The sequence below is a fragment of the Furipterus horrens genome, unplaced genomic scaffold (genome assembly GCF_987537825.1).
Source record: "Furipterus horrens unplaced genomic scaffold, mFurHor1.1.pri manual_scaffold_8, whole genome shotgun sequence".
Taxonomy (NCBI): Eukaryota; Metazoa; Chordata; class Mammalia; order Chiroptera; family Furipteridae; genus Furipterus; species Furipterus horrens.
Genome location: NW_028327178.1, coordinates 111,145,693 through 111,160,572, shown reverse-complemented (window position 1 = coordinate 111,160,572; position 14,880 = coordinate 111,145,693). Strand labels below are relative to the sequence as shown.

Sequence of the window (14,880 nt, the reverse complement as noted above, 5' to 3'; positions counted from 1 at the left end):
AGTACAGGAAAATAGCCAACTGAATTACAAAAACAATGAGGAGAGCACAGGTGGCTATACGAGCCCTCACCCATCTCTCGCAGTCTGAATGGACGCCCCCCGCGCACTCTGGGACCAACCACACATGCTGGTCCTGAGACCCCTGTGCCGGGACCTAAGAATCACAACCTTCCCCATCATGGGGTAAAAGGGATGTGGTTCATTCCTTACACACGACACTCACTTCAGTCTTCGGGATATTCTTCCACGGATTATTAGACATTATTAGACATTTGTTCTTTGAAAGGTAACAAAAGGTGTCAGGAAAAGATCCCTTGGAATTCTTCTGGAACTCCTACAAGACACCTGGCAGTTTGATACTTTTACTCCTCCTCCCCCATCACGATTAAAAAACAAACTGCAACTGACAACTATAGGAGTTACTTCATTGACTTAAAATAAGGGAGGGCTTCTCAATTATGTCCCTGCTCTGGAAAAGTAGGTTTAGTGAGAAGACTCAGGGTCTGCAAATTAAAAGTTGGGCACAGGCGCGCTGCACCCACAAAAGGCTTCACACACGCACAAACCTGTGCTTCCTCTCACGCTTTACGTGCAGCACAGGCTAACGTCACCTTCGGTGTCACTGGTAATGCAGACGTGTGTGTCGTGTGGGGAACAATCACAGCTCTTCACGTGCTTCAAGGAGCTAGAAGGATACACCCTTCTCTGACTCAGTCCCTTTTAAGAAAACACTCCCACGTACATACATTCGTCAGACTACAATGAAAGAAATCCTACCATTTAATGAAAATTCTAGAGGGTAATTAAGATCCAGCCGGAAGCTGAAACTGCAGATAGGGTGCTCCCGGCTCGCCTGCGCCCACGTCATTTGTCCCTGTAGTAGAGCAGGTAGTACTTCAGGGGGTCTGGCAGGGGCAGGCTGAGCACCTTCTCCCGCAGGAAGTTAACCGGGGGCTCTGGCTTCGTCTCGGCGGGGCTGCGCTCCTCTTCCTCCAACCCTTCGCAGCTGCTGTCCTCGGGCGGGTTGGAGATCCGACTGGCGAACACCTCTTTGTCCAAAAAGACGATGGTTTCCATTCGGCGGCGGCGAACTCTCCTTCGCTTGAACCTGGGAGTGGTCTTCAGTCCGTTCCCGTTTCTGCTCACTGCTTCCTGGTGAATGGCTTTCTTAATGGCGCCCCGGATGGCGATTCGAGCCAGGTCCTGGAGGCTGCGGACTGCCAGGGGAGCTGCAGCACAAAGGACAGGCATCGGCATCTACTGCAACAGCACAGGCCCGCCCGCCCGCCCGCTGTGTGTGCTCAAACGCGGCACGGCACGTGAGCTCTTCTCAAGAGACACTTTACATACGGATGTAACCCTGAACTAGACAAGGACAGGAGTGGCCCGGCTCTGCGCTCCTGCGTCTTTCACGGCCTGTCTCGTCCCTCTGGACACTGTGTCTGCTCACGGATCCTCTCATCCAGCAACACCCAGCACGCTCTCGTCTACTTTAACGTTTCCATGATGCTTTACAGATTATTTCCCTTTTTTGTTCAAATAGAGGCAATTCAATCCGTAACATTTTAAGCACAAAAATTCCAAAGCGCACCAAAGAAAAGTCAAGTCTGGTGACTAAAACTCAGTTTAACGCACACCCTGCGCACATGGCCCGTGAGGGTCCCTCCTGACAGGAGAGGACTAGGGGTCGAGGGTTTCAATACATTAAACTCCAAGTCAGCATCACTGTTCCCTCCAGTACCTTAAGGCACCAATCAGCCACAGCCCACAGTGTAGGGGCCCTCACACTGCCTATGATGCTTCTTGACCAAGCTCAGGGCCTGAGCAGAATCTCAGCAAATACCTGGTCCAGGGTGGCCCCGGAAGCTTCCATGACCCAAACTCTCGGTACCTTATTCCCATATCAGCACCAACCCTTCTCTCTGCTTCACTGCCCTCCTCCAGGAAGGACTCCAGAGCTCACCCTGCTGCTCACTGCTGCTCCTAAGACAGCTGAAATGAGTCCTTCATAGGCCACCAGACTTCCCAATGCCAGTGCCAGCCTCTCCTAGGAGCTGCTAGGGGAGGGTTAGGGTTAGGGGGCCCAGCTCTGACCCCGGCCGTAGTCTCCCCCCCAGCTACTCCCCTACCTGGCCTTGGTGTTGCTTCCTAAGGTTCTGATTTCCACCCTTCTCCTCTCCATATGCTCACTCCTTGGTTTGACACCCATTCTGTGGCTTCAGTGGACAGAAACTGGCCGGCAGCACCCACGGCTCTGACCCGGTCCTGACCACGGTCCAGAGCCTCCCACAAACCTGCATCCACAACAGTCCCCAGGTGGCACCCCTGAATCGTCATCTGTCGAGGCCAGCATCTCAGTTTCAATCTTCACCTCTGGCTCAGACATTCCCCATCGCCCCCTAATTGGTTCCTGCCTGCCTGTCCCTCCTCGTCCACCTCTCTGACAGCTGGCCCATCTATACCACATGGCCTCATGATGCACTGTCTTCATCCACGTGACTTTTCCAACCTAGGAAGATAAAGTCACAGCTGGACTGATGTTCAGCCCGTGAGCCCCAAATAGCATCACGTGATTATTTCTCATCTAGCTAGCAATCACTCAAAGCCCTGGCCCTGAATGTTCAAGGTTCCTTCAGATGAGGTTAGAAGATCTAAACATTGCATGGGGGTCTCTGCACTCACGTAACTGGACGAGCCGTGATTTCCCTGACTCTGAGCGGCGTGGCTGGACCAGAGGCGCGAAGGATACCGCCAGGATCTTCTTGGTCTCCCATGCAGAAGGGCCGGTGCGCGTTATCTTCGTCAACTGCCCAGACAAAATGAGAATATTCCAAAGATTTGGCTACTGGTAGGTTAAAGTTAAATACAAGCACTCCTATGTATAATCTAAAAATGCACCGATACAGGAGTCGTCAAATAACCTGACGATACTGGCCCCTACAGTGATGTGAACTACATGTAACTTATTGATATTCTTGCCAGTATGTTCAACCTGAACACAATCCAGGTTCTAATCCTACCTCCTATTTGCGGGAAGTTCACATGAGAGAGAAAACGATGACAAGAGGGAACGGCAGATGAGGAATGGGGGATTGCGATGCGACCAGTGTCAGAGCGAGGGGAGGTGAGGAGGGGCTCCTCACTACCCGGGGGACCCAGGACCACAGCAAGCAGCCACGGTCACGACTGCTCCCCTGAGAATGCCCAGGCACCCTGAGGTCAGGTGCAGAGCCTGCGGTCACCCTGGGGAGATGCATCCTGAAGAGTCCCAGGGAGCAAGCACCCAATGATATCGCCCAGGATGCTGGCGTTGGGGCTCCCACACTGCAGAAGCCAATTAGACGACGCACCCCTCCCGCCTGTCCCGTGGGACTATTCAGCCTCCCCGGGGCCCCACCAGATCACAGCCCTACTTCTGATCGGCTCTGATGTGCTGGGATCAGCTGCCCTCTTATCTGAGCATACGTAACCTAGCAAATTCTTTGAAAAGCAAGAGTCCATGTCATAAATTTTACAAGCAAAAGAATTAAGTATCATGTGCTCGCTAAACATCAAGTTGTTCACACTCTTCTGTGTTGACAAAGACATTTTTTAAAAGGATAATTTCTAGTTATAATGAACATCAAATATTTAAGTATAATCACTAAGCAATGTGTGAGCCCTTAAAACTATAAACCCCTATTTCATGTTCTGGATGAACACAAGAACACTGAAAAAATGTCTGTTGTCCTCAAATTAATCCAGCTGTACCACGATTCCAATAAGAGGGCCCAAGTGTTTTCGTGAAACAACAAAGATTTCCACAATCGCCCGTAAGTACACATGTGGCTGCACACTGCGCTGACATACAGAGGACGGCAGGAATCACGCAGTCTGGGCACCACAGCTCATACATCTCTAGGGGAAGAAAGAGGCACAAAAGCAAGAAATCTTCAACCAGTTACAGAAGTCAGATCACTGGTGATGAAGGTGGTGCCACGTACTGTGGACAGGCATCGAGCTGGGCGGCTGGGGACCAGGACATTGTGCACGAGAGCCAGGGGGCACTGAGGCAGAGCGGAAGGGTCAGAAGACCCAGATCCCAACATCAGGGCAGCAAAGGACAGAAGGAGCGTGGGTGACATGTGCACTCACACGCACTGCCTCCACATCCAGGCTGCAGGAAACTACAGGACTAACAGCCTCACTTCTGCAACAAGTAACTTGCCCAGAAAAAGAAAGAACTTACAGATTAAAAAACACTTAGGAGATCCATCGGTCAGAGGCAAGACGTAAACTTAAATGGACCCTCATTCAAATAAACTATTCAAATGAATTGTGAGACAAGCAGGAAATTCTGAACAACAGTTGACATTTTAAGCGATTACAAAATGACTATTAATTGCTGATGGTGGTAATGGTTTCATGATTATTTTATAAAAGCAGAGCCCTTATGCTGATACATACTGCACTACTGGTGAGTAAGTTTTTTTCCACAGGGGAGAGCACAGACGCAGAGCCTCCGTTCGCACACACTGGCAGTTGAGTACCCACGTGCGAGGGAACCGCAGGGGTCAGCACACCCAAGCGCGGGGTGGAGCCTCGCCCTGAGACACCAGCTCGGTGACCATGGTATCGCCCCTGCCAGGTAAGGGGCCATACTTTTGTTTTTAATTCACTGAGTCCTTTTTGTACATTTTTAACCTACTTACTTATTTTTCCCACTTCCCTGAGTCTTTACGTAAAACTAAGTAACAGTCACGCGACACACAGCCTGATGTCCAAGTACAGGAACCAGGTCGCAGAGCGGCGCTCCCACATCAGTGGCTACCGGGCAAGGCTGAGGATGGTGACATGAGCCCTGGGGGGCTTGACCCTACAGCCACCGACTCTTCCAAATACACCGGGGTAAGTTCTCAGACACTCACAGTCACCTGTTTCAAAAAGGTACGAGGGCCACACTCAGCCCTCGGAGTGGGAACTGTGAGCAGCTGTCCCTGGTGTTCGTTCATTTCATAAGATGAATGATTTCTTCTCAAACAAAATAAACGTGAACATTAAAAAAGCAAAGAAAAAAGATAACATAGAATAAAAATTACATAAAACTGTAGAGAAATGCGCAATCTCCTGATTTTTATAATTTCCCTTTTCCCTACTTCTTTGTACCCTTCCTGTTTTCCCACTGAAACACTATCAGAAACACACAGGACAACAGCTTTGGGGGAGGACTTGAGGGGCGATGAGCAAAAAGGAAAAGGGGCGCACGGACACCAGCATGGAGACGGGGGGAGTGGTACAAGGGGACTGGATGGCAATGGGGAAAAATGCAATTAAAAAAACAAAGCAGCAGAAAACATACCAACACTTTTATGATCAAACAGCAGACCTGGGCAAGGGGTTCCGGTGAAACGCCATCCCAGCTCTCCACACTCAGACTACAAACCGGAACAGAACTACTCTCCGGCTTCGTCCAGGCTCTAATCTAGTGACACCAGCGGCACAGGGGCACAGCTGTGGGGGCGGGGCGGGTGGGCGGCGAGGCCCTGTGACGGCTGCCCGAGCCAGGGCCTGCCCGTCTCCTCTCCCGTGGGACGCAGGGGCTGTCACAAGGGTCACGAGGAAACACGCGTCGGCGCCCTGGGACAGACCTCGGCAACGAGCCACCCACGCAAGAACACGGCGGGGAAGGGGTCTGACCTTCTCCTCCAGCGGCATGACCAGGATGCCCCCCACCTTGAGGAGACCCTTCATGTAGCCCTCATGCTCCTTCCGCACGCCGGCGCCGCAGTACACCCGGTCGTACTGCCAACAGTCGGGAGCGATCTCCAGGCAGTTGCCAGTCACGAAGGAGGGTTCGCAGAAGTCAAACCTGAAAGGAAGAGCGCGCTCATTCCACCAGGTCTGCGGAGCAAATCCACGCCAGCCTCGGGCAGGTCGCTTCCTGGCACGGCTGCGAGGCACTGTGACGTCAGGTACGCAGCCAGAAACCGGGAGCCGGAATTCAAGCAGAATCGACTCTTCATAACTAGAACCCTAGAAACTCCCCACCAAATACCATGGAAGTGAATGTTGTAGGCATGATCCAAGCCGAAACCGTCACACCTCCGACCGTCACCATCTCTGCTCTGCACTCACAGCTCACCGTTTCGTGGGAACTCGACCACATGACGTGTGAAATGAGGGTCAATGAACACGGTGGGTTTTCTAAAGATATTAACCCCTAGAATAAGAACTTTCATGCAGTCCTTAAAAACGGCAAGAGTTAGTTACAAATACTATTTAAAGACAAAGGTAACAATTCTGTTTTAGAAACAATTAGTTTCCTCTAAGGAAAAAAAATTAGGTGATAAAATGTCTCTATTAGAGACATGAAAACTGAGAGAAATGAGCATTCTACCTCCTTCTCTAATGATACTGGTGAAAGATGACCTTCGCCTGCGTGTCACAGATGACGACCCGAAGCCCTTACACACACCACACACGCTGAGACCATGAGCGCCCCGGCCCTGCCCCTCTGCGGGCCCAGGGTCCCCCGGGCAGGCTTCCCCGCGTCCGAGCCGGTGACCCCGCAGCCCAACTGCACCTGTCGAAGCTGTCGCTGGTCCTGATGAAGACGTCCAGCCTCTGTTTTGCGTACTCGATCACGTCAGGATGGAGCTCCACGCCGTGGTTTACCCCAAAGGGACCTGGAAGGGTTCAGGACAAGACGACTTTCTGAGCCGGAGCAACAGCTCTTGCCTTCGTTTCCCCTCGTGCGCTGCAGAGGCCCTGCCTCAGCGCGGGCGGTCACAGACCTTCGCAGGTTCCTGGTCCTCACACATGCTGGCCCGTCACCAAGCTGGGCTCCGTGCAGGGAAGCCTCCGCTCACGCCACAGGCTGGGTTCTGACTTACTGACTCCACAGCTTTCCAAAGCCTGAGCCCCACTGCTCCCCACCGCCTCAAGAGCTATCTGAAACTGTGAGAAAGCCAAGGTCTGCCCTGGCCGGTGTGGCTCCGTTGCTCAGAGCGCCCTCCTGCAGACCAAATGGTCGTGGGTTCGACTCCCAGTCAGGGCACATGCCTAGGTCACGGGATCAGACCCTGCTTGGGGTGCGTACGGGAGACAATCGAGAGATGCTGCTTTCGCACACTGAGGTTTCCCTCCCTCTCTCTCTTCCTCCCTTCTCAAATCAATAAAGCGTGTACTCAGGTGATTTTAAAAAAGAAAGAAGCCAACGGCTGAAACTGACAGTTCAAGAAGAAACACGTCTTTGCAAATGAGACTCGACACAGGACTGTTTTCCACAGAAGGTCCCACAAACAGGGGCATTTTAATAATCCTCACCAAACAGGCTGTAGTCTCATTGAAATGCACTCCAATTCCAAATCTCAAGGAAACATTTTATATCCCAGGAAACTTTCTGCGACAGACATCAGCCCAGCCACTGCCGCCACCGCGCAGGAGTCTTGCTCCAGGGAGAGCTGCGTGAGAACCGCTGGCACGACCGGCTGCGGGAAGTCGGTGCGGGGGAGCCGACCCGGAAGGGCAGGCACGGCACAGGCGTCTGTGCTGACGGGGGGAGCACAGTGCTGCTCCCTGAGCGGGGGGGCCCCGGGCCCCGACTGCTCCGCACCCTGTCCCCGGTGTGCTCGCAGGGAGATGGGTGCGTGTGTGCGCGTTCTCCACGCTCCACGCTGCGCCTGCTCCTTCCTTCCTGTTATCCCAACATTTCCAAACGACAACAGGACAGGGGGACTGAATTTAGCGAACTGCCTGCTGAAGTCGGTGTGGTGCTCACACCTCCAGTCCACCAGCAACGCCCCCACGCCTTTCCTGTGGCCCCTGGGTTTTCCTGGTCCCATCCTACACTCCGGCCGGGGCTTCCCCACGCTCCCTCGTACAACCCAGCTGCCGCTGCCGCCTCTTCTCACCACGACACACCTTCCCAAGAAGTCCCGCTTCCACTTCTGACATCCAATCCAAATCATGCCAACAGCAAGGCTCTGCCAGGCACTGGCTTCAGCCACCACTGCTCTCGGAACTGGGATGCCAGGACCCAGGAAACCTGCCTCCACACTTCATTAGCACCTCACCATTTATCAAAACACTTAAGTAGTTAATTCTAATCACAAACATAGGACAAACTTCCTATTTGCAAGAAACTCAGCACAAAATACAGTAAGGACACCTATCTCTGCCTTACTGCACCCCCCATCCCCGATAAATAGAGGACTTGCAGGAGGGAGGACGGGAATGTCAGAAGACACACAAGTCCCCCGGGCAAAGCAGCTCCCGCTTCAGTCACCACCTCTGAGGTAGGTCACCGACCCCGCAGGAAAGGAGAGCCCTCCACCACAGGACAGCCACAGAATGTGGTGGGAAGGGGATCCAGTTCGGGGCCGGGCGGAAAGGCAGCTGGGCTGCTGGAAAAGGGGAGCACCTCTGTGTCAACTGCAGGGCTCCAGACCTCACATTTACAGGCACTGGGCCCTGGCCGGTGTGGCTTAGGGGACTGAGCACCAGCCTGAGAACTGAAGGGAGAGGTGGGTTTGATTCCCTCTCAGGGCACATGCCTGGGTTGCGGACTGTGTGAGAGGTGCCCCATTCATGTTTCTCTCTCTCCCTTCCCCTCTCTGGAAATAAATAAATACAAATTTTAAAAACCTTTGCAGGCAGTGGGAAGCCAACAAGGTTTTGACCCCTAGAGAGATTTGTGAGAAACAGTGTTGAGGCTGAATGAGCTGAAGAGAAAGGCCCAGGGACCCTCCGGGTCTGGACAGAGACAGAAGGCCACATGTGCGGCCCCCTCCCTGCAGATCCGAGCCATCTTCCCATGAAAGCACACACACGCCAGCAGTGCGCTGTGTCCATCACAGATGAAAACAGCTGACCCTTGAACAATGACCCCTGCATCATCGAAAATCCACAGCAATTTTGACTCCACAAACACTGAACTACAGTCTCAAAACTTCACGAAATTTCAAAGTACATGAACTTTCTTCCTTATAAAGAAACCAAAAATTTTATCCAATATCCACGAAAACCAGCTGTTACTGCTAAGGTGTTCTAGAGCACCTCTAACAACTACTGGGAACAGTGCGGCGATGTACACCAGTCAGAGGCAGCTACACCGAACATCTCCCACGTTCAGAATCTCACGCAGACTCCAGGCAAAAACTTTGTCGGAAATCTGCACATTCGGCAAATCAACATCAAAGGGTGCCAGACTCCTAGCACCCACCCAGCACCTGTGCCCCGCAACACCGCGCAGGCCAGCCCATCCTGCTTTCTTCGCTCCTGTCACTCGTCCCAGAACACGGGGCCACCTGCACACAGTGAAAGCAGAAGCCGCAAGAGTGCTAAGTCCGAGTCCCATCACTGCAGGCAGAAAGAGGGTCCAGGAAGGTCGCGACCAGGGCCCGAGGCGGAGCCCACAGGACTGCTCCCCTTCCCGATGGGTGCCAACACCTCTCGTCTTGCAGGCGCCATCTCTGCTCCTATCCGGACAGCCGGCCCTGGGCCAGATGCCGCCTTTCACAGACACACGGACTTGCCAGCCTGCTTCCCACAGCTGGTCCTCGTGGACCACACACCTGCCCCAGGCCAGCTGCTTCACCTTCTCCCACCTCGCATCCATCTCCAATGTGAATTCTTATGCCCTTCTTCCACAAACTCACTGTAATCCAAGGGCCCCTGTCAACCCCAGGATGGGACAGGTTTGCCTCTTCCATCCAGCTAGGCTGCCGGTGTTTGGCCTGGATGCCAGGACCTAGTCAGCCCTGACAGTCGTTAGCACGCCTTTCCCGTCACACTTGGCCCAGGGCAGGAACCCCACGCACCCTCAGTTACTGACACTATTGCCAAACGGCTTCACGTAAGATAACTTGTGAAACCCCTCTCATCCTGGAATTTACCTAAAAGTACACTTACAGGTATTCATCGTCCCAGGATCCAAATCACAAAATAAACAAAAACTGTTTAAGAGAACTTTAATTCCCAGGGGACTTTAAATTTTTTCTCAGTTTAGAGACAGAGCAGCAGCAGACTGAACAACTAACTGCATTGGGTCACAAAACTCAGGTTCTGTCGAGACTTACGCCACTGCCTGGGAGCTCTGCTGTCCTGGAGGAGGGTGTGCGGAGCACCTGCAGGGGCACAGGGGGGCGGGGCGGGGCACGGGAGGGATGCCCTGGGGCCCTTCCATCACCAGCCCCCCCAGTGACAGCTGCCCAATGACTCCGAGAGCAGTGAGACAGGTCCCTGCACAGGACACTGCCGGCAGCCTCTTCTCTCCTGCGGATGCTCCCCCTTACCTAAAATGAGCCCCACCATGGAGCTGAGGTAGCCGGTGCCACTGCCCAGGTTCAGGAACGAGAGCCCAGGCTGCAGGTCCAGGGCTTCCATCACCTCTGAGTAGATACAGGGAGCCGACAGGTGGATGTTCCCGTGCTTCCACGCCAGGTCTTTGTACGCATTCTCCTTGAACTCCTCCAGGTAATAATCTGCACGGTCGATGGCTCGGAAGGCCTGCTCCACCAGGTCGGTCCGGATGTACTGCGCTTCCTTCAGATTGTCTATCAGCTCGTCATTGTCCTCCCCAGCGCTCACTGCGCCTCCCATCCTCAGGACCCGCTCAGGCGCTACTGCAAGGAGAGGAGTTTTAGAAGAGCCGCTTACAGTGAAGGTAAAGGCAGAGCAATGAACGTCTGAACACCCACCAACCACAAATTCTGAATTCTGAAAACACTTTAGATGGAAGATGTTTGGTCAACACCCACCTGCCCCAGCTCAGAAGGAAATAAACTCGATGATGTCCATCCAGAAGTCAGTCTGTACTTGACAATATCAACTGAATTCAAATGAACTTGAGACACTTAGAACACTGAACAATGTTAAAACATCATTAAACTATAAATCCCATACTTGACTTTGGTTGTCGATCTACAAAGTCAGGATTTTAGCATTAAATTTATTTTGAGTATACATCTGCCACTTACGGCAGGCAGTCTAAAAACTCATGCTAACAGTCAGTGCTCTTGGACTGTTGCAAGTGCTGCGGATCTTTTTGTGTGAATCTTTAAAGCAGGAAACATTGACACTCAGGTAAACAACAAATACTAAAAGTTATCCATTGTTTATTTGAAATTCAACTGCACATGGCGTCCTATATTTTATCTGGCAACTCTACACCCCACATACATGTACGTGCCAAGACCAGTGAACCCGGAGATCTTCTGATGCATGAATTTCAGGCCAAAGCAACATCCACCAATCTCTCTTCCCCAACAGAACTATCGTGGCAAACACGGATTACAGCAAACACAAAACCTGTGTCAAGGCTACAGTTTATAGGTAGGAGGAACTACCACACCCCCTTTTGAAGTCTGGCTACTCAGCCTTCCAGCTCTTTAACAGTAATTCGTACATTTCTTACCTTCTGCCCACCCGCCATTAAGAATACAGAGTAACAACATGTGTTCCCCTCCCCTCTGGCCCAACTAATGATCCGAAACATTCCGTCATCTACCTCTCAAGGAAAGTGCTTTGCAGAAGTGTTACTCTTCCAGAAACTGTAAAAATATCTATTCCTATTTTATACTTACTCCATGTAACTTTTTCAAAATAATGGTTGTACTTCAAATAAAATGGTAACATTTTACCAAACATCTCATCAATTGTTGGGGGAAAAAAGGAAAACACCTGACCTCAAAGACTAACACATTTCGGAATCAGTCACCTCTCATAACATACCTTGGTACTACAAAGTTCACACTTGCTTGCCCCTCAGAATCCTCCCTGTTCGTAACAGGATGGGAGTCATAAGAAGATACTGGGCACTGACTCCATACTCACACCCCACTCATGGGACTGGAGCCTGTGGTGGGAGAGGCTTTCCCAGGAAAAGCAGCCAATGAGCACCTAGAGGAAGCTCCAGCTTCTCACACGCTCACCAGAGCGTGCGGCCTGCAGCGGGATACAGGCACACCTTCATGTCACCGTCAGGACAGCTCGTGTCCATCACCAGGATGTGAGAGGTGAACGCTACACGTGACACATCACCAGAAGGGTCCAGTCGTTAGATCCACACCGTTTTGTTCCAGGGCCCTGGTTGGGGTTCAGCCCGTGTGCCATTTCACCAGATGGGATGAAGCGCTAATGAGGTTGAACGCAACCCTGGATAAGCCACTTAGTTTTGAGGCTCACGTCTGCACCCTGGTCTGGGACAGTCATCCGAAAATCTGGGTCAGCGGGTGGCAGCGCAGCCGCATGGCTGCTTCAGGGTGTGTTCAGGAAAAGTCTGGAGCCACATGCACCCCTGGTCCCAGAGCCTCTCGCCCAGTCGCTGCGTGTCCCCCACGGCACTGCAGACTGTGTGTCGGCCAGGTTGTAGCTTGCACTGCGTACTGTCACTGCTCTCCAGCTTCGCCCCACTTTGAAAACTTATTCTGTACGCAAACCTAGGTTTCTTTAATAGCAAAAATAGCTACAACCTTCTCCGAGACACCAGCCATCAGTGACGCCCTCATTCTGGCTTCTCGACATTGAGGCACGTTGGGACTGGCCACTTGCTCTGCCGACCGTCCCACACCAGCTGGCCTGGAGGCCAAACCCAAGACTGGCCAAAAGCCTGTTCTTCACCCACAACAAACACGGCTCTTCGCACTTCCGAGGGGGCCACACCGCGGGGCTCAGGGCTGGCTCACGCCTCCGGGTCGCACTGGCCCGTCCCTGCGCATCGCGCCCCTCTGGGCTCGTCCTTCACGCCGCCGGACCACCAGCAGGCTCCGCGGCGTCCCTGCCCGACCACGTCTGGACCTGCTGTCCAGAGGGACGCCAGTCGTGCTTCCAGGCCGCACTGGGCCGCGCAGTGACCGGCGCCAGCCCCGAAGCCCCGGCCGCGGCCCCCCCCCGGGCTGACATGTGGGGCGGAGGTCCAGGGTAACACAGAGGTTTTTCTCAAACACGTCAAGGCTGCGGTGGCCACACATTCCTGCTGACGAAGGGCGCTCCGTGGGGCGCACTGACACGGGGACCCGCCTGCGACACCCCCGGTTAGCTCTCTAACGTCTGCACCTGCGGTCCCCGCACTCGCCGCCCGGGACGTCGCAGGCCAGGCCCGGCCGCTGGGCCCAGGGCGGGGTGGCCTCCGAGCCGAACCGCGTCACCTGCAGGGCCTTGTCCCCGAGGCTCGGTCACGACTTCCGAGCTGCGCGTGGGGCCCTGACTTCACGAATCCCCGAAGGGCGGTCTGGCCCGGGACGGCGGTGCCGGGTGCAAGGGGCTGAGGCTGAGCCGGCCTCCCCGAGCCTCAGCGACGGCGCCACCAGCATCGAGAGGGGCTGTCCCCTCGCCCGGCCCGCCTCTGTGTCCCCAGGCTCGGGGGCCACTGTCCCCTCCTGCAAAGACCCCAGGTACAGCTTGTTTAATCCGCGCAAACTCCTGACTTGCCTCAAAACTAACTGCGAACGTTTCCCGCTGGAAACTTAGGGAGCAGCTGCGACCCGAGGCTGTGACGACGGGCTCCGGGCCGGGGGGGCGGGGAGGCCCCGGGACCCGATCCGGCCGCTTGAGCCAGGAGGTGGGGACAGGCGGACGGCAGGGAGGGGCCCAGGGCGGGCGGCGGCGGCTCTACCTCCGGGCTCGGCCCGCCTGTGACCTGCAGCTCCTCAGGCGCCGCTCGCCCGTCGACCGCCAGTCTGCGCCGAGCCGACCTCCGCCGCCGTAAACATCCGCCGCCCCCGCGCGCCTGCGCCGGCAACAGCCGAACTGCGCGTGCGCCTCGGCCAGGCGCAGGAAGGGGCAACGGCACGGCCCCGCCCCAGGCCCCGCCCCCACCGCTGGCCCCGCCCCTCCCACGAGGTCCCGGCCCCCCCGGACTAACCCGGCCGCAAGTCGGAGGAGCTAGTGGGCGCAGGGCGCGCCTAGCACCCTACGGGGATGCGGGGTTCAAAGCGCAACTGGGAGGCAGGATGATCGCTTTAGCGCCGCACTGCGAGCACGACAGGCGGGGCTGACAGGCGACGGACAGCCACTGGCGGCGGGGACTGCCGTGGCTCGCGCTGCACGGAAGGCTCATTCAGGCTGGGATGTGCGGGACCACACGGGTCCGGCCTAGAGCGTGGCGACGGCTGCAGGCCAGGCCGGACCTCCCGTCCCTGCCGGGCCCTCGCTGCCGACCGCCGGCCGCCCTCCCCTGCGGCACCTGCATCCCCTGCGTCGGGCGGAACCGCCGGTCTTTCCGGGCTCCCAGCAGAGGAGCCCGCAGCTGGAACAGGCCCGGCTAAGCTCCCCGGCAAGCTCAGCGGTGAACAAACAGCGTTTCCGTGTCAAGGCGCTGTTTCGTCCCTAAGGGGCAGTGGAAGACATCTCAAGTGACTCCAAGTCCCAGCAGTGTCGTCTGAAGAAATAAGCGCTACTGTCGTAGCGTTTTGGTTCCTGAGTGTTGACCTCAAACACACAGGGTTTATGGGGGCTGGGAGGGGGTTGCAATTCAGTACAAGCAGCCACGGGCCAGTCTGCAGGCCTGAGGGAGGGGGGAGTGGGATGTCTCACAGGCGGCAGAGGAGCTGGGGGCGTTTACCCTGAGTCTCCTGGTGAGGCTTTGGCCTCCCCTGCAGGCTGTCGGATCTCCTCCTGTCTTAGCTGAAGTCTGTCTATTTTGACTTGGGGGATGCTGGAGTCTGGGAGGGGGGAACCTGGGTACTAGGCAAGGAGAACTGGTTTGGAGAGTTATGAAGAAGAGTAAGATGCTGGTGTGAACTAATAGCTGCACAGGAGGAAGCTGCGTGCAGGACAGCATCAGGGGGACACAGTGGGCTGGGGGGACTCCCGAGCCAACAGGAGCTCGTGGGTGTGGGTACGGCCCACACAGAAGGTGCCGGGTCAGGGTGTGTCCACTGTTCACCTCCAGTGGACAGG

At 54.9% G+C, this 14,880-nt stretch overlaps 1 protein-coding gene across 3 annotated transcripts; it reads right to left on the bottom strand.

The window, feature by feature from the left end:
* Positions 1-767: 767 nt before the first annotated feature.
* On the bottom strand, positions 768-13,712 carry PCMTD2 (protein-L-isoaspartate (D-aspartate) O-methyltransferase domain containing 2). 3 transcript variants are annotated; one of them, XM_090286700.1, is made up of 6 exons: positions 13,595-13,712; positions 10,275-10,604; positions 6,563-6,665; positions 5,677-5,848; positions 2,683-2,806; positions 768-1,229 (listed from the first exon to the last, which is right to left on the bottom strand). In XM_090286700.1, exons 2-6 carry the CDS (start codon positions 10,579-10,581, stop codon positions 865-867), a joined length of 1,071 nt encoding a protein of 356 aa, XP_090142826.1. In that variant the 5' UTR covers positions 10,582-10,604; positions 13,595-13,712; the 3' UTR covers positions 768-864. The 3 variants fall into 3 exon arrangements, with proteins under 3 accessions (XP_090142826.1, XP_090142827.1, XP_090142828.1); XM_090286701.1 differs by having other exon boundaries at positions 10,275-10,601; XM_090286702.1 differs by lacking the exon at positions 13,595-13,712 and adding an exon at positions 13,411-13,490 and having other exon boundaries at positions 10,275-10,601.
* Between the last annotated feature and the right edge of the window lie 1,168 nt (positions 13,713-14,880).